The sequence below is a fragment of the Thunnus maccoyii genome, chromosome 22, assembly GCF_910596095.1.
Source record: "Thunnus maccoyii chromosome 22, fThuMac1.1, whole genome shotgun sequence".
NCBI lineage: Eukaryota > Metazoa > Chordata > Actinopteri > Scombriformes > Scombridae > Thunnus > Thunnus maccoyii.
In genome coordinates, this window is record NC_056554.1 from 20,089,414 (window position 1) to 20,115,189 (window position 25,776).

Sequence of the window (25,776 nt, forward strand, 5' to 3'; positions counted from 1 at the left end):
CATGGCCTTCATCAGCAATTGATTCCATACTTAGGTCACATGACTCCATGACAACTGAGAAAATTAATGGATTCAGTTTCCTCAAATATCCGCTTTTATCTTCATGTGCTATCGATCATTTTGTCATTTTTGTCTATTAAACTATGAATCAGTTAAAAGTAAATTAGTGTTTCAGATAACGCAACGTGTATTTAAATGTGTGCTGCAGAGTCAGAGGGTTCGTCTGGCAGGTCAGGACTTCACATCTGGGCCTATTTGTCTTTTTTTGACATCATGTTGGTAGAGTGAGTTCAGAGAGACTGACAGAAGAGAGAGAGAGTAGTGGTACTCAACATCATTATCTAAACAATCTGGAAAGTTGTCCTTGGCCTCATTTTTGGTAACATAAAACACACAGCAGCGATATATTTAACCAAACTACAAACCAGGAACTTAAAAAAAGGTTTTGAAAAGGAAGGAAATAGTGGGGCAGAATAGTTAAAGCGAGCATTTACCTTAATTTTGAGTTTGACATTTGGGGAAAAGGTTGCACATGATTATCAGAGCAGCCGAGTAAACCTCAGAGGAGAGAGTGAGGCTGACAAAAAAAGGGTAAAATGATGAGTCAGATAATCAACTTTAATCCATTAGTCCCAAACAAAGCCTAAAACAATGACGTTTACCCTGCAGAAAAGTGCAGTTTGTTCTGCCACATTGCACAACACCTCGTAACTTTTATTACCCATTATGCTGAAGAAAGGAGACTGGAGTGAGAGTGGAGGAAGTAAAAAATCTGCTTTATGTTGGCCTCAATTGAGTTCAAGAGAGGGAACTCTGTTTGGTTTATTTTTTCCAGACACACACCCCAAGACAGTTTTCTGTAGAAGACCAACCAGAAAGGCTGGTTGTTGTTTCTGTATCGTGCTGCCATCTAGCTTTCAGAGGAGCATCGTACTGAGTAATATAAAAGGGAATATGTAGAGTGTGGAGGCAAATAGAGGCAAAGAGACATTCAAAATGCAAAGTGAGGGTCAGTTTACACATCTGAATATTAAAAAAAAAAGATGTTTCTGTCACCAAAGGTTTTTTCACAGGAAAATAAAGAATAACTTATGAATAGATTAAAGGATTTCTCAATGTAAAAAGCCAAAATTATAACACTAAAATAAAGATATATACATAATATAATTGTACTTTAATGATGTTTGGAATACAAAGGGTTTTTATTTACTTTTAGAGTAATACTCTAAAAATGTCACATTTATCCAAATAACTGCTTCTCATCCTGTACTTCAAGGACATATTTATTATTTACCAGTAAATAGTGCATAAAAAATAATTAATAATTAAAAATTATTTAAATAGGAGTATGCAAATAGATTGAATATTTTCAAAAAAATTAAATCTTAACTTTTTTAATTTTATGTAAGTAAGACTTGTAGACCTCTTCATTTAAACTAAAATATGGAAGAGCAATCCTGCAAACATGTTTTCATTTCCTCTATTACAGATGAATTAAAGTATTATTGTTCTAAAATATTGAAATTATATTGTTTTGCACATAAACCTGCCCTCCACTAAGAGGTCAAAAGATTTCAGCAGATATGTTGCTTGTCCCTTGCTGAGGTTTGGACCCATGATGGCCTGATGAAAGTAAAAATACCCTGCATTATGATTGAGGCTATAGTCAAATGTCCTTTTTGAAAAAGAGATACTGAATAACTTTTAACCACAGTAAAAACAAAAAAAATCAGGTGAAACTGCAGTAAAATACCACATGTGTATGAGCTACAGTCATGTATAAAAACAGTGGATTCAGTCCAAGATGTTGGACTTCATGCACGGCTGCTGCTGCATTCCTCACAGCCGTCTGGTCTGAAGATGAAGTTGTAAAAACGTAAAGTAAATCAAACATCTCATGTCTGACTGGACGGAGCTGGAAGATAAAACCTGCGTTGATGTGTTCATGAAGTTTTATTACACCACCCTGTCAGTTCTTAAAGGGGAATGCCATCATATGTTAGGATACTCACTGGTATAGTTTTAATTTTTGAGGTCATGTCTTCTGTATTGTTTCTGGATATGTGGGGTTTTTAATAACCAGAGAAAGCATTTACAATAACACACAATTTACACTTCATAGACTCTGACCCTTTACTAGAGTCAGTATCTTTAAATTTGACTGTTTTTAGGCATAGAAAATGTCTTTGTTTGGATTTTCTACTTCACCAGAATTATTTCTAGCTGTGTGGAAACAGCATCATGTAGACAGACAGACGTTTGTTTTTTTTATTGGCTTTACAAATATTTCTTATCAAGACATGAAAGAAGCAATTTGAAAGCAAACTGAGAGTTGAGACTGAAAATTCATAACTGACCTTGGAAACAGCTGACAACACAATCTCACCATAAGGTCAAGTAGCTGCTCTGTTTTAAACCAACATGGACAAGAAAAATGGAAACTCAAACATCTACAAATCTGTTAAAACTGGGGAAAACTTCATCTGCTGAAGAAGATTGTGTGAGACAATCAAAAGCTCCAAATCAGCTAAATGAACCTTGTGGTGAGATTGTTTTGCCAACAGCTGTTTCTGAGGTCAAGAAGGAACTTTAAGTCTCAACTTTTAAGTCAGAATGGATGTGAAGTCATTAAAGTGGTCAGCAAAAATGGAAAATTGAACATCTACAAATTTATAACAAATGGGAAAACTCCATCTGCTGATGAAGATCGTGTGATATGACTGAAAGCGCCAGAGCAGTTACAACTCCTCCTTCCCTAATATTCCACTCTTTTCTTTATATACGCTCCCACTTGGGAACATCCTCCATGAATTACGTATTAATTTCCATTTATACACAGACGACACTCAGATATATATTACCGTCCAACCAGAAGATCCATTTTATTTATTTTATTGTACTGTGTTTTCAAGTGTTACAATCCATTTGTCTGTAATGTGTATCTTCATGTAAAGTGTAATGAGACTTTGGTGATGTTACACTTTAAATAAACTTACCTACTTACTAAAATAACCCAGTGGTGAGATTGAGGAAACTGAGCTTATTTTAGTGTCCTCCTCCTTTTACTAGTACTATACCATTAGTACTACAAGCACTGTAGTACTCTACTACTACTACTACTGCTGCTACTGAAGGTCCAATACATACAGTACAACCACTAATACTAGTCTAGGATATAAAGCTGCTACTAAAATATAATAAAAATGTTATGTTATGGAGGTAATGATGATAATAATGATCGTCATCATTACCATCATCATAATTTTCACTATACACCTCAGCCGATGCGGCTTACAGCTGCAAGAGTCCTGATTGGATTTGATATAATCTGACAGGACAGGTCTCACACTTGTTCTAGGTCGTCTCACACACACTCACACACACTCACACACACGAACACACGAACACAAGGACGTGCACATCACACGCACATACGAAGACTGCAAACCCGCTGCTCCGTCTTCTCCTGCAGACACACCAGCTACATGTATGTATCCTCATAATGCAGTGACACCGTGCTGGTTTTCGAAGAGGTAATCAATGACGGGATTTATTTGAAGACTTTTCTGGATGTAAAGAAAAGGGGAAGTGATGAAACTAGCCATCACTGTGGCACTTTGGTGCAGAAGATTTGCCTTGGAGAGAAGCAAGACCTGTCCGTCTCATCAATGTATGGTAGGAAACCCTTAAAGATCCCCTCCAGACATGTTTTAAGATATATAAAAAATACTCTTTGAAAAATACACTTTGAATAATAGGCTAGTATGTGTCTGATGTGGTTTTTCCATTAAAAAAAGCTCAATTGCCTGGTCAGAAATTCTTAAAAAGACATCTACCTCATTAAAAATTTCAGAATCTATGAATATACAAATGTTTCTCAATTTACAAGTTTAACTGCTGCACACAAGATGTCTCCTACTTCACTGAAAAGTCCACTCTCAGTGTATGTGCACTGGAGGCTTCAACTTTCCACATCACAGTTATATAAATTGTACTCTAGACCATGATTTGCTCAAAACTAGTTGTGATGTCACAAATCATGCTCATAGGGTACATGCCTGAAATGGAGATTTCTGGTGAGTACAGAAAAACTTTCAACTTTCAGCAGCTGATTGTGAAAGCAGCCTTCTGGTGTCAGACTCTGCACATACATTATTCTGCACAGTGAAGCTCAAACATTCAAGTAACAAGAAGCCATACAAAGAAGAATAGCCAAATGCATGATGAGTACAGAAATTTGCAAGAGAGCACGGAACATGTACATCAATATATCCAAACATAAACAGCATGAAGTTTCAGTCTTTATGAATGTGAGGGCAGGTCTGGACACTGGATGACTGATTTGTTGTCTTCATTCAGTTTAGTTTCACATTACTGAGAGCTGAAATGTTTTCACCTTGTTGTACTGACATGTAATATCAAACATTTTAGGCCCAGCATATTTAGATCGGTCTTTTCTTGTGCATAGCATTGATTCAGATTTTCAAATGAGGATTATGATACAGTGCACGCTAATGACAGGGTCATAGTAGATTATCCTGCCGTAGCTGACTGAGCCAGGAACAATCTTCAGTCTAAAGTCACTAAAACTTCAGTTTGTGTTTCAGGCTTGTTTGTCAAAAGCTGTCTAAAGAAGTTATCTACCTGTAAAAGTTCCTTTAAAGCTCAAATTATGAAATTTCATCATCTGTCACAAGGATTTGTGTGGACACCTGCAAGTCTATTCTGAAAAACAAACCGTAAATATCAACAATGCATTTTGTGGAGTTGAGCGTCAAATAAGTTGGACGAAAACTCCAAAATAAATGTTATACTAAATGTTATACTCAAAGTATAAAAGTAAACCCATAGATATGTCTCTAATTTACACATTAATAAGCATGTGGAGTGTACATGCACCACAATCATCCACAAGATTTAAACATAAATATCCTTGAGTCAGGGACTACTGTATATTCAGTAAAAACTAAAATTTTAGGAAAAATCTACCTGCAAAAACACTGTAAGGTAGTTAAAGTGGCTACAACAAAACTATAATACCTCTTTAGAATATAATTTCTGATTTATGATCTATCACAGTGGGACAAAATAAATTTACTCCTAATTTTCTTCAAATCTTTAATTTCAGGAAAGCAGCACAGTCAACATCAGACCATCCTCCTCCAGGTTTTTGTGAGTTCTGGAGGTGGCGAGACTTGAGATGCGACAACAGCGCCGTGCCTTTCTCCCCGAACCTCAAACATGGAAGCAGACACAAGACAAAACTCCTGACATCCAACCATCCTCCTTTCCTCCTCCTCGTCCTCACTGTTCTCCTGTCGACCATCATGCTCCATCCCAACTTTGGTCTCCATTTTCTTCCATTTCCTCTATCAATGCTCCTCTCTCTCCCTCTTTTCATTCCCCTGTGTTATCCCACCTGCCTCATCCTCCCTCTTCATCTCCTGCATGCCACTCCTCTCCTAATCTTCCTCCCCGTATTTCATCCCTTCCCCTGTCTCCTCCATTCAGTCCATCCCTTTATGGCCTCCTGAGGTTCCTCTTCGTTCTCCTGGCCTCCCTGTGCTTACTGCCCTGCCCAGTCAAGGGAGCTGTGTTTCGGGTTGGGGTGGTGGGCCCCTGGGTGTGTGACCCCCTTTTTGCCAAGGCTCTTCCCAATGTGGCAGCACAGCTCGCCGTCAACCGCATCAACAAGGACCCCTCACTGTCCTACGCCGCCACATTCGACTATACTGTTCTGCAGGTACACAGCTTGACAAATATGCTCAACCACTAAAAGTAGAAGATTTGTCAGCGTTTTTCATGGTCACAGTTTAACATCTGTATGCAGAAAACTAGAACTTTTTCTCAGTTAGCTAGGACAGTTAGATTCCCCAAGGGACCTAAGTTAGACGACTTAGCTAAAACAGTGCCATCAAGCAGAAAAAAAAGCAGAGACACCGAAAGGATAATGTCAACTAGCTAATACCAGTCAGGCTACCACTTTACTGGGAAAAGGAAATACTGTATTTGAATGAAAATAGGTCTACAGCCATGCTAGCAGCTCTGTAAGGCTGTACTTTGGCACTAAATGCTAATGCAGCCTGATCTCATCGAAATACTTGAAATGAACACAACCTCTTAATGCCACATTATGTGGTGTTCGCACATAATGTGTTAAAATTACATGCCAGTACATCAGAAACAATTCCAATGGAAAGTCAATTTGGATCCTTCGTCGTGGTAGACATACAAATATGACCCGAAGAAGAAAGGCAGTTCAGATGATGTCTATATAAGGTGACAAATGTCAATATTTGGAGGTGGCGGGTTGGGTGGATGGCTAGATAGAAAGATGGAAAAAAAAGTGTACTTAGCTGCAGGAGACCGCTGTTCGCTTCCCTCTTCCAACCATGAGTCAAAACAGTTTTTTAGAGACTGTAACTATGATTGTCTTGGTGTTTACTGTTGCCATGATGACAAAGGTTGCGTGAGTGATAATTTTAACCCAAACCATGATCTTTCCCTTGAGAAATCCAAGACAGCCCATACTTTACTCTTTGTCAAACACCATATTACAACAGTCTGTGCTTCTAGATCAATATTTTTGCAGTGTTAAAATTAAGCACCTTCTTGGACTTTACATGGCTGCGGGTCAGACTATAGTGTGTCTAAACACAGCTCAAATACCTGGGAACTGGTGTAGCATTGACTGTTGGTTGACTGATTGATTGGATATCACTCTTCAGGAGCCATGTGAGACATCGAGGGCGCTGGAGAAATTTGTGGGTTTCCACACCAAGGCCTCAGCGTACATTGGACCGACCAACCCCGGTTACTGTGATGCTGCTTCAATGCTGAGCAAAGGCTGGAACAAAGTAAGTGGTATACACGTCTACGGTTGCAGGTATGTGTGTATCAACACATATCTGAAATGCCATGATTTAATAAACTGATTGGTGATGAGGTTGTGTCTTGTCTCCTCTTCCAGGCAATGTTTTCTTGGGGTTGTGTTGGCTACGAATTGGATGATATTCGGAGCCACCCGACCTTCGCCCGCTCCATGCCGAGGCCCACCTGGGTGCTGCTCAGTGTCATGAACTACTTCAGGTGGGCCCAGATTGCCATCATCTCTTCCTCAGATGACATCTGGGTGGAGACGGCCATCAAGGTTTGACTTATCTCTAATTCAATTAATCATAAAAAACTGTTAATGGCAAGATTAAACTATACAGGTGAGGCAGAAAAAAGGGTCAGAAATTAAGCAAAAAAGTGCTAAAAAATGTGACTATTTTTGTTTTTTGCCATTACAACACCATGACTTAAATTTTTTAAGTGAGAATCAGTGGCTCAGTCTAGTTTCTGGTCTGATTTTGTTGTCTCTGTCCTGTCTACTGTAGGTAGCTGACTCTTTGAGGAGCCACGGTCTGTCGGTCAGACATGTCAGTTTTATGGAGAACACACCTCACGGCATCAGGAGAACTCTGGCCAAAGTTCGTAAGAGGAGAGAAATACGAGGTGAGTACTGACTTTTGTTTATCTGCATGTTATTAGACCTCTTTTTGACACTATTTTCTTGTCCAAAACATTCATTCTGTTTATTTTTCAAGTGTACCGATGCTTTAATGATCAAATCTGCAATCACTACAGCTACTAAAATGGCTGTGACTACATAATTAAAGAATTCATTCATAAAACTTTATGAAAGGACATGTCAGTGTTTAAAAACTTGTAACCTGAACCTCTGTGTCATGTCTCGTCCTAGTTGTGATCCTCTGCATGCACTCAGCGCTGATTGGCGGTGAAGTCCAGAAGCTCCTCTTGGAGACGGCCTACGACATGGGGATGATTGACGGCTCCCTGATCTTTGTGCCCTACGACACCCTGCTCTACAGCCTGCCCTACCGCAACGTGAGCTACCCGTCTCTGAAGAGCAACAGCAAACTGTTGCGGGCCTACGACGCCGTGCTGACCGTCACCATCGAGTCACCCCAGGTGTCGTTCTTCGAGGCCTACAGAGAAGCCATGGAGAGGGGAGAGGTGGCGAAGACGCTGAAGCCACAGCAGGTGAACACTCTTTTCCTGAGTGTTTAGAAAGAGATTCATTTGCTTTTTAATTGGATTTTTAATTAGAAGAATCCTGCTGAGAGTCCCTTTAGCAAGGAAGCTGACATCTGTCTGGTTTGTCCTGCAGGTGTCTCCTCTCTTCGGCACCATCTACAGCTCTGTCCTCTTCATGGCTCATGCAGTGCAGCGTATTCGGCAGTCGAGGGAGTGGATGTCTGGAGGAAACCTGGCACAACACACACGCAACCTGAACTTTCAGGTATTTGTATTCAAAACAGTAAATGTTCCAATGTACATATGAGCTCAACAAAATAATTTGTGTCCACTTTGTACATAAAACCTGTTCAGTAGAAAGGTGTTGATTCAAACTTCACCAGCAGACAATTGTGGCCTCCAAATAAGGGTAAAATGGGTAAAAGGATTGATGATATCAACCGTAGAAAGTACGTAATAGTATGTATAATTAAAAATGAATATTTAAGGGTTTAAGGGTTTGTTTGATTTTCTAAAATGTTGTTGAACCACAATGGACCATCATCTTTTTAGTATCAAAACCCATCAGTTTAAGTTTACTAGTGTGATGAAAAGCACATAATAAAAGGGCAATTCCAACTAAACTCTTCATCTTATTTATGTTGCAGGGATTCAGCCACCAAATCAAAACCAACGGCTCCGGAGTGGCTCTGCTGGACTACCTCATACTGGACACAGACGGACTGTCCTGGGAGTTGAAGCCAACATACAGGTATCTACGGGCTGAGACTGTTGTTTCTTATTGCAAAACTGGAACAACAAGAGAAATAGAGTAATAAAATGTTCAATGACACATGGGTGAGGTAAGGAAAGTCAAACCTCAGTGAAGTCGGTGATTTAAAAAGAAAACATTTTGCAGTTTCAGTGTAAAGATTCAGAGCTTGCATGTTGACGAGATACAGGATCATACTGATATTTTTGAGGTTTGAGTTGTGGTAACAGAAACATATGCAATCTCAGGTGTTATCACTGTACTAATAACTAAATATTGACCATATTACTGGATGACAGGATCGACATGGAGGCCGGCATGGTGCGCTTTTTGGGTCGAGACATTCACTTTCCTCACGGCTATGGACCCAGGAGGGACTCCTCCTGCTGGTTTACACCCGGAGTCCTCTGCTCAAGGGGTGAGGAAGAATATATACTGTGCATTCATGAGTGCTGGATGTTTTAGTTTACTATGATCAAGGACTTTACAAATAAACATATCCAAAACCCCCAAAAACAGATTAGCCTGGAATGTTTATGTCAGTGCTTATAAATGGCAAACTAAATGCATTTTGTCCAAATATTTTCTGAAATGTTAAGTGCACAGCTGTGCAACCATCTTCATTAGAAGTGTCACACCTGCTTTCACAAACTAAATGCAGACATTAGAGTTTCACTTTTCTTCAGAAATTACCTTTAATTTTTTCAATTGACTCTCATCTCTGTTCGTTCCAGGTGTGGATCTGTTCTCGACCATTAGCATTTTCCTCGGGGCGACTGGTGCCTGTATTTTTGGTGTGGCACTGACGTACTGTGTCAGGTAGAGTCAGTAGAGAGTCTTACATCACTTTGATTTGCCTGTAGCCCATATGGATGTTAGTTAGTTTATTATTTTTTCATAAGTACATTTCAGGACTATTTATTTGTCAATGCATCCCTTGCTCCAACTGTCTCCCTCTGGTTTCTTGTTGTTTAGGCGACGCGTCCATCATATTCGACTGGTCAGGGGTCGAGACAAGATCTTACTGACTCTGGCTGACGTCACATTCATAAACCCGTCGCTTAGCAACAAGGTCAGCCTCTGTGCGGTTGATGCTGACATGGTGTTGGTGGTGTTTGACCTTATTTCTTAGGTTGCTATTTCTTCTTTTCTTTTATCCATTATAAATGTAAAATAATGAAAGTGGGTGCTGTTTTTAATTGTGTCTCGTATAGTGAGGGATAAGTCTTTTAGATTATACACAAAAATATATATTTATTCATTCATACATGTTCTTTTTAAGATTCTTCAACCTTTAGGACCAAACATGAGCTTCAAAACAAAGTGGGCAAGCTAAAAGTGGTAGTAGTAGTTACTGAAGCTGCTCTTTGACGTTCACTGCTGTGCCGCTCATTTAAAAAACTGAAAACAGTTGTCTCACATTTTGAACTTCATATTTGCAGAAGATGAGTCTGGACGACAGCAGGGCCAGCGGCATGAGGAGCGTGTCCGACCACAGCGTCACGTCGCCGGTCTCCACTCTATCCCCAGCCACCTACGAGAACTCCAACGTTGTCATTTACGAGGTGAGACAGTGAGTTGAGAATTTACAGGATGAAAGAAAGATGACAGAAAAAAGACCCGCTAGCCAAAATGAAATGTCTCCTATCCCATTTGGGTTGCCTAAAAAGTAAACATGGCTGATGTGTCTCAGCTTGATTAAACCTTCGTCCAGGTGTTGGGTGCAAACTTTATTCCTTGCCAGAAAAATCTCATAACTGTCAGTAAATGCTTTTGACGGATATTTCGTCAACCTTAACCTTTCATTATGAGTGCAACAATAAATCGCTGAAATTGAAATCCAGTTTAGTTTAGTACTGTATCTTGAAAATATGAGAAAACAGCTGCTTCTTACTCTAATTGCTGAGGTTTCTTTGGTGTTTCTGTCCTCCAGGGTGACTGGGCGTGGCTGAAAAGACTTCCTGATGGGTTTTTTAGCCGCATTAACCCCAAAACCAGTGATGTGTTTGAGCTGGTACGTTACATGAGTGGGTTTCATATCACTTTAATTAGTTAGTTTAGTATTTGTTTGTATTTAATGTAAAAAGTGTGAGTTAAAATGTATGGTTTTGTGTAAAAAAAAAAGCAGCTAAGGATCATTAAAAAAAGATCAAACTAAACTGTTTCTGTCTCTAGATGAAGGACATGCGACACGAGAACATCAACCCTTTCCTGGGCTTCTTCCATGACTGCGGTGTGTTCGCCATTGTGACCGAGTTCTGCTCCAGAGGCAGCTTGGAGGACCTGCTGCTGAATGAGGACGTCAAACTCGACTGGATGTTCAAGTCGTCTCTACTTCTGGATCTTATAAAGGTTAATATGAAGTAGACGGTGGTGACCTGCGCGTTTACACACTACTTGGAGATCACAAAACTGTCATCACCATTTTTAGTCATCGACTCACTTCCAGTGATGTTTGTCAGTTTGCAAGTTTTAGGCAGCAAGGAAACTCATGTATTAAAGGACTCACATATTTATGGCAGTGTAGACATAAACCATAGCCCTCTCTTCTTCTGCAACATCTTTATATTGCTCTCCATCATATGGAAGAAAGAAAGTATTCTTTGTGAAGTTATACTTAATTGAAAACTGAAAACAGTGTTTGTTTTCTGTCTCAGGGTATGAAGTACCTCCACCATCGTGGTGTGTCCCACGCTCGTTTGAAGTCCCGTAACTGTGTGGTGGATGGGCGCTTCGTCCTGAAGCTAACAGACTACGGATACAACGAGGTTCTAGAGTCTCAGAGGTTCCCCTACATCGAACCGCCTGCAGATGGTGAGAGACTTTGTCAGACTATTAACCAGAGTTAATGTTCTGCACCGAGTTGCCGGAAGCATATTAATGCTGTTCTGTGTGTGCCAGAGATGTTGTGGACGGCTCCAGAAATCCTGAGGAGCGGGCATCCGGGGCTCCTCGGGACACTCCCCGGTGACGTGTACAGCTTCGCCATCATCATGCAGGAGGTGGTGATCAGAGGGCCTCCTTTCTGCATGCTGGACCTGTCCGCTACAGGCAAGACAACAACTCCACAAACACACAAACGAACTCCCAGAAACCTGACTACGCAGGATGACACACCTGCACTGTTTTCTTTTCCTTTGAGAGGGAATGTGAAGGTTTTATATGTTTTGTAGTTAAGTTATAAATGTAAAAGTTAAAATCCAGTCTCCTAAACAGCAGATTGGAACTAACAACAGTTCACTAACAACAGCATTTTTCTTACGTTTTTTTCTTTTCATATAAATCATAAGAAACTGAGCTATTGGATTTTTAGCTAATGGTAACGTTAGCTCGTATCCAGTTGTACAAACATCCGTGGACCCCAGAGGAGGGATTATTTGTTGATCTTCTGACTTTCCCTTTTAGCAAAACCAGGAGGTTGACATTTTTTGGGTCAGATTGAAATGTCTTGACAACTACTGGATGGACTGAAATTTGGTACAAATATTCGTGTTCCCTGGCACCTCAGGATGAATTGTAAAACCTTTGTTTATCTCTTAAAGGGGACATATTATGCTTTTTGTGGATTTTTGTTATTTATATACTGTTATGATGTCGGATGTCTATGTTTAACATGGTCAAAGTTCCAAAACTTGAGGCTAAAGTATGTAGAAATGCTCCCTGCAACGTTTTTTTCTACGTTGGTGACAAGCTAACATCAGCTCATTGCACATACCCATATATGGACGTCTGTTCAGTAGTCTTGGTTGCTAAGGTTGTTGCTGAGGTTTTTCCATGTGTTGTTCTTGTTGTCATATTTTGAATTGGATTTTGGCTCAAACATATGCGGATGTTGATAAGTTGACGTTTCGAGTAAAGAATGAGAAAAAGTAGTGATATCCTGCCACTATAGTTTGTTGACGTAGCCTCCCGAGCAACCGGAAATCGACCAAGACGCAACTTGTGGAAGCAAACCAATCAGAGCAGCATGGGCTCATCGGGAAGGCAGCCATCAGGAGCTAAAACAGCCTGTTTCATACAGAGGCTGAACTGAGGGGCTGCATAAAGGGCCAGTATAAGATAAATAAGGAGTTTTTTTTAACTGCTTCCTCTGTGTTTTAGATATAATAGAGAAGCTCCGTAAGCCTCCTCCTCTGTGTCGTCCGGTGGTCAGTCCAGACTACGCCCCGTTAGAGTGCATCCAGCTGATGAAACAGTGCTGGAACGAACAGCCAGACAAGAGACCCAACTTTGATGAGATCTTTGACCAGGTAGGTTGTGTTGAGATAGCAGAAGTGGAATAAAACAGGGACAGACATTTAAAGTTTTTCGGTTATACGTACATTTTGACCTAATTTAAACAAAATATCTACACTTAATGGACCCGTGTGTAGGATTTAGCGGAATCTAGCAATGAGGCTGCAGATTGCAACCAACTGAATACCCCTCCCCCACCCCTTGCAAGCATGTAGGAGGGTAAGGTAACAAAAACCAAACAATTCTTATTTTCAGGTGATTATAAACTAATTAAAACATACTTATGAATATTATATTCCATTTCTCCCTAGTCCGATCCGCTAGATGTCACTAAATTCTACACACTGCACCTTTAAATTCAACAAAATGCCTTTTATCTGGTGTTTAACTGATATACTGGTTTGCCCAAACTGGTCTTTACTAAATAGAGATTTACTTACGTTAGTGTAGCAGTGTATCTACTGTTATATTGGTGAGGTGTGTTTCTCCTTTAATGAGATGCTGCTTAAATGCTGCTTAAATTAAAAAAATGATTTTGTTGGCTTACTGGTGAAAGTTTTCAACTGTCATTTCATTTAATTTAGTTTTTCAAATCCTAGAATAGTAAAATTCAGAATTAAATACTGAATAATTGTTGTTTTGTATTAGCAAAATCAGTTTGGGAGTCAATTTTTAATTTAATCTGGTGATTTTAGGGTGAGAAGATACTTTTTAATAGGCTTTTCTGCTTTTACTTGATCCATCTGTTAAACTTCGACCCGTCTTGTCTCCTGCCTGTTCTTTATTCTCCCCTCAGTTCAAGAACATCAACAAGGGGAAGAAGACCAACATCATAGACTCCATGCTGAGGATGTTGGAGCAGTACTCCTCCAACCTGGAAGAGCTGATCAGAGAGAGAACTGAGGAGCTGGAAATCGAAAAACAGAAGACGGAGAAGCTACTGACACAGATGCTGCCTCCGTGAGTTAACATGAACACGCTTGAACACACACACATACACACACACACAGGATAAAACATGCAAACACAGACACATATAGGATCTACAATTTCTAATTGTACAAACACACAACTGGTTAAACCATAAACATACTTGTAACTGTCCACAGTGTCCAGTTGTGGTGTTTTTCCACTGTTTCCACTGCAGATTATTAGTTAATTTTGTATATACAAGAAAACACACTTCATAAATTATAAATACACTCAAACACTGGAGAAAATGTGCTTGCTAATAAGAACGGTATGTAAGTTTCTTTTTTCCTAAAATGTCCTCATTTTTATTGCAGTAATGAAGTAATTTGGTTTCACACAAGAACATGTAATCGTTGTAAAGGGGGATGTTAAAATTAACTTTTAATTCCTAACAATGATGAGCTATTGAGTTTGGTGTTGTTTTAGCAGTGTACTGTACATGCATGAGTTTATGTCTCAAACTCACAAGAAAAGGGAAGTTTATTTGTGTTGCACCTTTAAACAATAATAATTAATTCAAAGTGTTTTACATGAGAAATAAAAATGTTTTAAGATAAGATTTAAAAGATACAATAGGCAGGTAGAAAGACACATGTATTTTTTTTTAAATGTAAGGTATGAACAAATCTAATTAGATAAATTAAATTAAGTTTAAATTAAATAAGTTTAACCTCAATGTGAAAGAACTGAGAGTTGGAGTAGACCTTGTTTCAGATGTTTGTGATGCATAAAAACTGAACACTGCCATGAAAACATAACATCTTTAACTCCAAACATCTGTACGTTTCACACCTGTCAAACATGAGTTTTTCTTCCTTCCTTCCAGGTCTGTGGCAGAAGCGTTGAAGGTAGGCGGTACAGTCGAGCCGGAGCATTTCGACAGCGTGTCTCTCTATTTCAGCGACATTGTCGGCTTTACGACCATCTCGGCCAACAGCGAGCCCATCGAGGTGGTCGACCTGCTCAACAGCCTCTACACGCTTTTCGACGCCATCATAGGAAATCACGACGTCTACAAGGTACTGCCTTTGTTCGGCTTAGTGTGTCTGCTGTGCTTCATTCTATTTAATTTATTATAATAATGTGAATATAGTGGCGTTCAATCTCACATGATTATTCTTTGATTACGTTCTGCTGTAGGTGGAGACGATTGGTGATGCTTACATGGTGGCGTCAGGCGTTCCTGTCCCTAACGGCAACCGTCATGCTGCAGAAATAACCAACATGGCCCTTGACATCCTGAGCGCTGTGGGAACCTTTAAAATGAGGCACATGCCTGACGTTCCTGTTAGGATACGCATAGGACTGCACACAGGTGAGAGATGAAGACAGGCAAAAGTTTTACAGTCCTGCAGCAAAGACCTTGGCTGGTAAAGTCTAGTCTTTTATGACAGTTAAGTGTACTTCAAGGGGGTACATGGAAAGATTGTGAGCAGCTCAGATAATTTAAAAAAGTAGGAATTATGTTGACGTAAGAAATGTATATAACTGCATATTTGTGTTTAGGAAGAAAATAAACACACATAGGATAATAATTAGTAAGATAATTAGTTTGAGGAAATTTATAGGTGATCTGTACTTTATTTATTGTCAAAAAGATTGTTGAAAAGTCAAAATAAATCGCAAAAAGTAACACGTAAATGGCTTAAAACTTCAAGCTTCTTTCTCTAAAATGATAGTACGAATGCAAACTTGACTAAACCTGAACACAGACAATCCCAGGATCCCTATGTCTCCAATGGAAAAATACAAGATGCAGTTTTATGGTACAATATGGCAAAGTATAGTTGACTTGACAAGTGTTGTGTGTTAACAATAATACATGATAAGGAACATAAAAATAATGCATTACACAGAGATGAAGAAGGCCTCTACATGAGGTGTTGTGGCATTTCTTCTGTCCAGTCATTACTGTCTATATCAGGACATCTCAGATGCCATTTTTTAAGTATTTCTGTAATTTTTTTTGTGGCATGAAACAGATAAACTGCTACTAGTTTAATACACTTTGCACACTGATTTAGAACAGTGGTTTAAATGTTGAGTTATATTGTTTTTGTGGACACCTGCCAGCCAATCAGAAACAAGGCCATGGTATAAAATAAACTGCATCGATTCTTTAAACCCCAATCTGTCCCAAAAGCTTATCCTAACTCCAAAATTAACCTTAAATCCAAACTATATCCATAAATTAGCCGACTGAGGAAGTAATATCTTGTGTGTGCGTGTGTGTGTGTGCTGTAGGTCCATGTGTAGCAGGAGTGGTGGGTCTTACAATGCCCCGTTACTGCTTATTTGGAGATACAGTGACCACCGCCTCTCGTATGGAGTCCACCGGGATGCGTAAGTTACAGATCTACGAAAACACAAATAGTATCTATCACAGTTATCACGGCATCTATATATATTGTGATATACGGACGTTACTATGTCTGGAAAATCTATTGCGATGTAAATTTTACTGAAATCATGTAATTGTTTGTGGGCACGATTATCACTGTCGTACTGTAACATTTCCTCTTTCTGTCTCTTCTTAATTTGTCACTCTTTTCAGTTCTTATTCCATTTATTCCCAACAACACAGAAATTACAGCATCTTTATTTTGTTTGCTGCAGCCTACAGGATCCACGTCCACGAGAGTACAGTGAAAGTCCTGCGTGAGCTGAATCTGGGCTACAAGGTCGAGCTGAGAGGCAGGACGGAAGTCAAGGTAGAAACCCTTTACGAGGACGAAATTTCTGCAACTTTTAACACCTCTATCTCATTGTCCCCATCATTTCCTCCTTCTCTTCTTCTCTGTTTTTCAGGGGAAAGGAATAGAGGAGACCTACTGGCTTGTAGGGAGAGATGGATTTACCAAACCTCTGCCTGTTCCTCCAGAACTCAAGTCTGGGTATGAATGATTGTCCTTTCTCCTCCTTCAGTCTTTCTCCTCTTTTTACCCCGTCTTCCCCACTTTCTTCTTCTCTGTGGACCCCTACAGCACCTCTGACTGTAAATCCACCTAACTAATCTGTCCTTTGGTGAGAAACAAGTAGCTGACCCATTGCAGGACTACAGTTTATATGTGTGTGTGTGTGTGTGTGTGTGTGTGCTTTTTTCACGCTGTTCGCTTCATCCCAACAGGCAAATGGCCCACGGGCTGCAGATGGCCGAGATAGCCCAGTACAAGAAACGGAAAGCCGAGCAAGAACAACAGGAACAACTTGCAAAGAAGAAAAACTGAGGTAATGTTATGCATTATAAAAAAATGTATAACATTACTGGCTTGGTTGGCAACGTGATAGTTTGGGGACTCGTTGGCGTGAACTGTCTCAAGGTGTCACTGCGGTTTGTTTGCATTTGCTTGCGTCTTGAACATGACCTACTCAAAGTTTAGGAGAAAATCTCGGCCACAACAGGAAGGAGCTGGTGAAATGAAGGGTTCTGGTTACCTTAACCCAGATAACCCAGTACCAAGTAGTACTGAAACTTCTCCAGTCAAAGGATACCTGCATTTGATCCTTTTTGTACCCAGATCTAGAAAAAAATGACCAATCACTGCAAGCGTTCTTCGATATAATGCAACGTTTGATTGGCCCACTACCACAGCAGCTATAACCCATACAGTTTACGGTGATAATGGTTTATTGTGCAGTTATCTAATAAATATTTCAATAATTTGAACACTTTCAAAATGTATTTGTGTAAAAATCTTTTGTATTGGGAGGATTGATGGCACTTAACACCACTGAATGCTTCCGCTCACATGATGGGTATTGAATGAAGTAGAAAAAAAAGGTATCAAAGGAAGTAGTCTATTGGTATTGGTATCGCTTTAATGGTACTGGTGCTGGTATTGTAATTTTTTAAACGATACCCAGTTCTGGTGCAAAGGCTTTCCTTTTTAGTGTGTAAGTTTTACTTTTTTGAGCACAGCTATTGTTGTTATTTGAGAATTACTAAAAAAATAGACACACAGAAGTTCAATTTTGGTGTTTTTATCCCTTTCATAGATGTGAAAAAGACTAAACTTTCAAGTTGCAGAACTTAGAGACCTAATTTTAGCTAACTTTAGCATGTTTGTGTCCATTTCTGTTGCATCGTATCTCATTTTTGAGCAGTAATTTCTTGCTGCGGGTTATCTACTAAATATTTCTCATGAGATTTTGAGTGGGTCATGTTTCTGTTCAAGTGAATGCGAATAAAAGACAGCAAGATCTAGAGGCTGTTCAGGCAAGGGATGCTGGGATTTTGTCTATCAAATAAAAAAAACTTTTCATCAGAGGGGGAAATCAACATTTTGAATTGTTGGTCACTGACAAAACTCAGTTCTTCTACTTTACAAGTTTTTGTCACACACTTGTGACTGCTCATCAGGTCGCTGCTGTCGCTCAAAAACCTCTAAAATTGACTTTCGATTTACCAGAATGAGCTTTTCATCCGATAGCAGCGATGTGCTGACGCTGACTGACCTCGGCTGAAATGAAGTCTAAAATCTCATGATGCATTTTAAAACCCATAACAGGTCTACTGCTCTCTTTCTGTTCTGAGGTCTCCAATTACTAGAACCTAGAAGTCAAGATGTTAAATTCCCCTGTCTTTGTACAAGCCCTGTTTATTCTGGTCAAATTAACAGTTTGACATTTTTGGAAATATGCTAATTAGCTTTCTTGCTGAGAATAAGACTCTCATGTCTTTGCATCTCAGTATGGAGCTAGAGCCAGGAGGTGATTTGCTTAGCGTAGCAAAAACACTGCTAGCCCGGCACATCCAGATCAAAAGTACGTCTACCAACCTGTAAGCATCACTCATTAACATGTTGTATCCAGTCCCAGCAGCGCCAGAGGAAAGTAACTGACTGGGAATTTGTTTTTTATGGGTGGGCATCCCCCCCCTCAAAGCACCATTGCGACTCAACTATTGCCCCGTCCAACCTGCACAAACATCAGCCACGCTTAATTTGCATACAATAATGCATCAACAATCACTCATGACTGCAGTTTATTTTATTACTGTTGCGGCACCAAGTGATGCATTCATATAGGATACAGAAACTGCGTCACTAAAATGCACACATATGTATGCTAACCCATACACACACACATACGCACTTATAGATGAAAGCGAGCATATTGCCTAATAAATTCAAGTGCCATGAAGTCTAAATGGTCACAATAAAAGGGAGCGCCAATGTCCAAAAACAAAACTCATACAACACTGGAAAGTGAAGCCTGAATCCTTCTGTCCACTCACAATTAGTGCAAGCATAAGAATATTGCACGAAGTGATCAATCAATCGCAGGTCCATCCCTACCTTTAGAACGTTCTGGTTTTACATGTGGCGAAGCCCTTGATTAAAGTGGTAAAATCCAGGGATCTAACAATTTCACTTTCAAATGACATGTTAAGTCTAGCATGGTTCTGTTTTAGTTTATCTTGTTTTGATCGTTAGCCCCGTCGTGCTAACCTAAGCTAGCAGCTTTCAAACAGCCGCTGGACGGTTAAAAACTCTGAATAACAGTTAGTAACTGTCACAAACTGAGGCTTAGGGGATTAAACAACTTTCTTAGAAACAGAAAGAAACAACAGAAGGATTTAAAAAGAGTGAAATTGAAAGTGTAAAGTCAACAAATGGAAGCACAGCAACAACAACAAATACTGCACTTCTGGTTTCCATGTCGGAGCAGAGATACTAAATATGAGGACAGATGATCATTTTGCTCTAAATCCAGACAGCACAAATGGACAAAAAAACATACAAACGAGGCAGGAGTTTTTTTTTCCTCCCTGTGAATTTTTTTTTTTCCCCTGAGCCTTTCACGTCGTTGGGCCTGGGGCTTTAGCTCTGGTAAGCCCATGCATTAAAACGGCATTGATGCTGATTTCTCCTGGGAGGGCTAAATTCCTCCAGAACCAGTCGGGTCTGGTTGTATCTTAATCAAAACACAAACAGAAATATAAAAAATGTCAAGAAATAGTTAGCATTGCTAGGCATGTTTCTTAACTGGCTAACTGTTTCTCCGGTTTCCCGTCTTTATGCTAAGCTAAGCTAATCGCCTCCTGAGTCTAGCTTCATATTTATCGTACACATGTGAGACTAGTATCCATTTTCTCATCTAACTCTCAGCAAGAAAACAAATAAGCATATTTCCCAAAATCTCCAACTACTCCTGTAATTATTTCTGTCTTTGTTATGTTTCCTATCCATCCTGTGTTAATTTTCTTTCCATCTGTCTTTCTCTCCACCATCGTTTTTCCTCTTGACTCTTTCTCTCTCTTTCCCTTTCATCCTTGTTCCTCCTCTCAGCTCTCGCGTCAGCATCACATCAGACGAGTCCAGGAACCTGAGGCAGGCGTTTCACAAGGCGGTGAAGAAGATCACTCACATCCGCATCGTGACTCAGCTCTACGCACCAGACGACGACGACAACGTCATGATGTCGCACCACTGACAACCGACAGTGTTTGTGTGTGTGACATATGAAGCCAAATGTTTAAAAATCTGCCTAGACTGGACCTCAGGTTGGACTTATGAACCCTGACAGAAAGGGATCAATAAGGACTCTCATGAGAGGGGGGCTCTGACCTTAATCCAAAGACAGTTAAGTGTAATTTACTACCAGTATTTTCATGGAAAATCTGATATTTCCTCACAAAACTGTCTGTTAGATCACCTGCAAAGCATGCAGGGAAAAGTTAACAGGAGGAGGACGAGGGGTAGTGAAAGTTGAGATTAACAGCAGTCATCGTGTGTATATGTGTGTGCGTGTGTGTGTGTGTCTGTGTGTATTAAAGGCTTGAGTTGAGGAGATGAAGTCCTGTGTGGAACTATGTATAGAGGCCGAGATGTGGTGACTCAGCAAAGCAGGGATCTACAGAAAGCGTCTGTCAGCAGCAGAGGAACGCAGCTAATCTCCCTCGTTCATTTCCTCCTCCTGCGCTCCTCTCCTCTCCTCTCCTCTCCTCACTTGTCTCTTACTCCTTATTCCTCTGTCTGAAGGAAGGAAGGAAGGAAGGGAAGGAGAGGAGAGGGGAGAGGGAAAGGCATGTCTTTATTCTCCACCCTGTTTGTGAAGTAATTTGGCATCTGGAATCAAAAATAAACAAAAATACTCCCTGAAATAGTTACCAGTATTTACTTACTTTCTCTTTTCTGGACATTTTTGCCTTTATTTGGACAGCAAGCAGTAGAGATGCCCGAGGTGATGTCTTCAGATTTTTGTCTTGTTTTGTCTGACAACAATTTTAAACTTAAAGATATTCAGTTTACTATCACAGAAGACTAACAGGCAAATACTCACATTTAAGAGGCTTGAATCTTTGCATTTTTGGAAAGTTTTTCCGGATTAATTTACCTCCAATTGACTAATCAACTAATCCACTCTGGATTAAATGGTCCTAGGCCACCATGATGGTTTTAATAACCTTTAATAAACCAAAGGACGGGTTCCAAAACCAGCAAGATTTGCTCACACCATGAAGGAAAATCTCACTTCACTTTTGACAATTTTCAGGGTTTCACAGTTTCTCCTCAACTGCAGCACAGCTTCCATAACTCCACAGTTTGGACTAACAAGCTCCCAGGTGTGAAAGTGTATAACTGAATAAATGTATAGTGTTATACAGCTAAAAAAACAAACTTTCCTGGATAATCAGAGGCTAAAAATAGTTCATACAGTAGGCAGATTGAACAAGATTGCTCCCATAAGAGGGAAGTTTTACATCCAAAGTCAGATTTTGGGATTTTTTTTCATCCTTAAAGCAGGAAGGTATTGCTTCCTCTCTTAGATTTAGTTGTTTCTGACAATTTTAACGTTTTCGGTTAAATCAGGTCCAGAAAATGTGATTTTAAGACCTTTTTAAGGTTTAAGTTTTAATCATTTCTTCAATAAATCCTTAAATAACTGTCTCCTTAACCAAACATTTTAAATTCCACAAATGGAACAAATGTATGTTGTTTCTTTAAAGGGGGAGGGATGGGAGGCTTTTCTGTTATTTTTACACTAAAATCATGTAGTGCAGCTGTTTAAATATCGCTCTGTATTTGAGTTCATGCAGGACGGTTGAAAGGTTATCTCGATGTGCAATGTCATTGTTCTTCCACAATTTTCCATCTTGTACCTGTATTTTAATTATTTATTTTGTTTACGAGACCAGAGTTGATGTAAATATCACTTTATATCTGTTTACCAAGCAGCAGAGAGTCATTTGTATGCTCATAGTTTAAAATCATACTACTGAATGTAGTTAAAAGACTCATCAGATTGTATTTTAGATTTTTCTAATTCAACAGTAGTATTGAGTCCACTTTATTTTTGTAACCAAACCTGCCTGACAAACACTGCAATGAAGTTATTGGTGCTTGTAAATACTGAGTTCTCGTCGTCGTTATTGTTGGTCTGAGAATCACTGATCACACAACATGCAGCAAGAAGCAGATTTTAACACAAACCCACAGCGCCCCCTAACGGTCGGACTGAGAATAAACTAAGTTTGTTTAAACTACAGATGGCATCCTGGAAGCTCTGCAGGGATTATCTCTGCTGATCCTCACTCACAGTGTGTGTGTGTGTCTGTCGTAGGCTACTTTCGGGGACAAATTTCAGGCTAAAGACCAGTTAATTGGGGACGGCTTGTCCGATGTTGGACAAAAGCTTTGTCGACAGTTGGGGAAAAAGCTGATTTTTGGGTCAGTGGTTATGGTTTGGGTTAGGGTAAGTCTCCAGGAAATGAATGTGAGTCTATGTAATGTCCTTAAAAGTGACCTAGAACAACTTGTGTGTTTGTGTGTGTGTTTAAAATCCATAAACTGAGGCAGCTTACCACACTCTTACACTCTGACACTTACAGTCAATGAGTCAGACACACAAACACAGCACGCATAGTCCATTATAGGCTATAAACATATAATGACTCACATATAGACACAACAGGGGAATTATACAACCCTGGTCACAAACCTAATGAAGAAAGTGTTTATGAGGTTTGATTAAAACTGTGTAACAACTGAGAGACAAGCTGTGAAATTCTGAAGTTTTGAGACAATGTCTGCAGGATTATGAGGTTTATGAGGTTTTCTTCCTGTGGATTTGCAGTTTCTGCAGGTGGCGCTCTTTTATTGTCTGTTCAGCCATGATGCTTTCACTGCTCAACAGTTTTTCTTCTTCTTCTCTTAATTACCACCAAGGTAGACAAAATGCAACACTTTCTGTAGTTTTTTTTATTATTATTATTTCCAAGAATGTCACTAGATAGAAAGTGTTTGGAGGAGTAAATTAAAAACTTTTCTTAAACTGGTTGTAGGTTAAATCCAGGTCAGAGCCGTAGCCATATTTTTGGGGGGGAGGTCCAGGAACCCCTGTACGACCCCACACACCCAAGAAATGTTTGACATGCCAAGCAAAAGATAAGATAAAATTGTGTCTTAATTCGTAAAAATAAGTCACAAAAATCACATTTTATTAATTCATTAACTGTTTGATTATATTTTCTGTGAGTTTGTTTCCCTAAATTATGAAAAAATATTGTTTTAAATCTTTTTTCTACACTGCTGCTAATATTAAATTTATTTTCAATTATTTTAGTCTTTGTTTTTGTCCACAAACAATACAAAAATATTGGTATTTATTATAAAAATTAATAATTTATATCATATTTTATTTTAAAAAACAAATTTGTAGTATGTCTATGACGACACAATCCTCTTCATGTCATTAATAACCCCCCCCCCCCCCCCCCCCGAATTCCCAGAAACATTTACCACTTATCGACTGTTGCACTGGTTTTACTGGAAAGCTTCCAGTTCTGAATCAATGTAATGACATACATCTGAAAATCAGCACAATCAGCATGTTTGCCGCTCAGCCGAGCTCAGAGAAACAGTTTGTTATGAGTCAGAAACACGTTTGAGCTTTTGAATCCTGTGCAAAACTACACTGTGTGATTTTCTAAAAATGACAGGCATTCAAAAAAAAAAAAAAAAATCTAACTTCTTGCAGATGTGTGGTTATATATTTCGTCCGCCACACATTTAAAGTGAAGAGCTCGCACCAAGCTGTCGTGTCAAAGTGCAGAGGTCGAGGATTTACGGAGGATTTACAGCGTTATCCAGGCGTTAATGGCGGTTTGTTTGGGGGGCAGGAGGGAGGTTTGTATAGATTATGATATAGTGATACAGAATAAGGAGGAGTGTGGATTGGAAAGATTAGGGGATATTGAGGAATGGGAGACGCAGATTAGACCTAGATTATTCGTGTAAATGTGATGTACTGCCATGAGACAAGTCCCATCAGACTCACAGCAAATTATTTTTCATTATAAATACATCACAAGTTCTTTGGTGTTACAGAGAATCAGAAAAACATCAGAGAAAATATGTAGAAACAGTGTAAAAAACAACAAAGCCAATGCATTAAGTTTTTGCTCTGCATGAGCCTTCATTATGTTGACAAAATTTTTATAGTAGTTTACAGTAAAGTATGGTATTCTAAATAAAATCTTTATCATAAGTCATGAAACAGATTGTTGTATTTGAGGATCAAGTGCAGGAATTTCTGCCAAAACGTCACAGACGAAGGGAAGACGTCTGAAGATGTCAAATCTCTAGCAACACTTGTAGGATTAAGAACGATGTTATTGTTAAACCGATTACAAAGTTACAAAAAATTAAACATGCATACTTTATACTACAAGTGTTGCTGGTGTTTTGACCTGTTGTTTGAAGATTCAGACAGAATTTGGGCCCCTAAAACCTTCGTCTTAACGAGCTTCATCATCAGCTCTCACACAGAAAGTAACTGGATATGAAGTTCTGGTCAAAACATCAGTTGTATCAAACAGTTTAAAATTACAGTGAAAAACTCGTCTCTTCACATTATCACTCTAGAAGATGTGCAGTATTTTAAACTGCATGCTACATTTTCTACATTTGCTTCTCAAAACATGTCTTGTACTGGTTTCCAGTAGACAGTTGGGCCTGTTACAGTAAATTTTACTCTGTTTGTTTGTGTAGATCGGCGCTGAAAAGTGGTCTAGTGGGAATCACCTTACAGGAACACTGCAAGAATGTGGAAATGTGGAACAAATTAAAGGGAGTCTAACAGGAAGACACTAAAATAATAAATACAAGAAGACATTTAAGAAAGAAAGAAAAAAAAACAGGCAGGCATTTTTCATGCAAACAACAACTGACAATTGGTCTGGTGAGAATAAACCACATGAAAAACACCAAAACCAGTAAAATGCAGAGGAAAAAGATGAATAAAACTGAAAGAACTACAAAAAAAATAGAAACAAAAAGGGCACAAGAGGTTCTAAAAGCCAAAATATTAATAATTAAACCTACAACAACAACAAAAGGGATAGACACTACAAGTCTGAAATGTGTTTGTATGACTGTTTTTCTCCAGAATACAATAATGGTGCAATGTGAAGTGCTGGTACAAAACCACACATTTAATAAACACGTTTAACTTATTTACATTTGTTTTGAATTTGCATTGTACAGTTAGGGAAACACATGGTGCTGAAAGAGCTATTTTGGATGCTAAAACTTCAAATTTTAACATATTTACTGTAAGAAAACTGCAAATTTGAATTAATTGGCTACAACTTAAGTGGTTTCAGGTTAGTACCACTTTCACATGACTACTTTTAAATACATACACAGTATATTTAGCGTACACTACAACTGATACTGTCAGAAAAATACGTGATTTTGCACTACAGTACAGTAAAGAGGTCAAAGTAAGACTGGAAACTATGCTTGTTTAGTTGTTTCTGAGCAAAAAGACAA

At 39.1% G+C, this 25,776-nt stretch overlaps 1 protein-coding gene and 1 long non-coding RNA gene across 4 annotated transcripts; one reads left to right on the forward strand and one right to left on the reverse strand.

Annotated features, from left to right (window-relative positions):
* The first annotated feature begins 3,399 nt into the window (after positions 1–3,399).
* gc2 (guanylyl cyclase 2) lies at positions 3,400–21,387 on the forward strand. Of its 3 annotated transcripts, none has more exons than XR_006093490.1 (25): positions 3,400–3,675; positions 5,129–5,743; positions 6,729–6,857; positions 6,971–7,150; positions 7,380–7,497; positions 7,745–8,046; positions 8,174–8,305; positions 8,688–8,791; positions 9,091–9,209; positions 9,526–9,610; positions 9,767–9,863; positions 10,234–10,356; positions 10,725–10,805; positions 10,967–11,143; positions 11,449–11,605; positions 11,693–11,842; positions 12,893–13,041; positions 13,824–13,987; positions 14,826–15,018; positions 15,140–15,314; positions 16,244–16,342; positions 16,616–16,710; positions 16,808–16,893; positions 20,290–20,583; positions 20,778–21,387. XR_006093490.1 is itself a non-coding variant. In XM_042401103.1 (25 exons), the coding sequence occupies exons 2-24, from the start codon at positions 5,201–5,203 to the stop codon at positions 17,224–17,226; spliced, it is 3,558 nt and encodes a 1,185-aa protein (XP_042257037.1). In that variant the 5' UTR covers positions 3,404–3,675; positions 5,129–5,200; the 3' UTR covers position 17,227; positions 20,290–20,373. The 3 variants fall into 3 exon arrangements, 2 of the variants coding, with proteins under 2 accessions (XP_042257036.1, XP_042257037.1); XM_042401103.1 differs by lacking the exon at positions 20,778–21,387 and adding an exon at positions 17,127–17,227 and having other exon boundaries at positions 3,404–3,675; positions 20,290–20,373; XM_042401102.1 differs by having other exon boundaries at positions 20,290–21,387.
* Positions 8,085–9,595, reverse strand: LOC121889274. The gene is made up of 4 exons (XR_006093491.1): positions 9,485–9,595; positions 9,081–9,198; positions 8,742–8,829; positions 8,085–8,272 (listed from the first exon to the last, which is right to left on the reverse strand). It is a non-coding gene; the product is annotated as an uncharacterized LOC121889274 (long non-coding RNA).
* Positions 21,388–25,776: the final 4,389 nt, after the last annotated feature.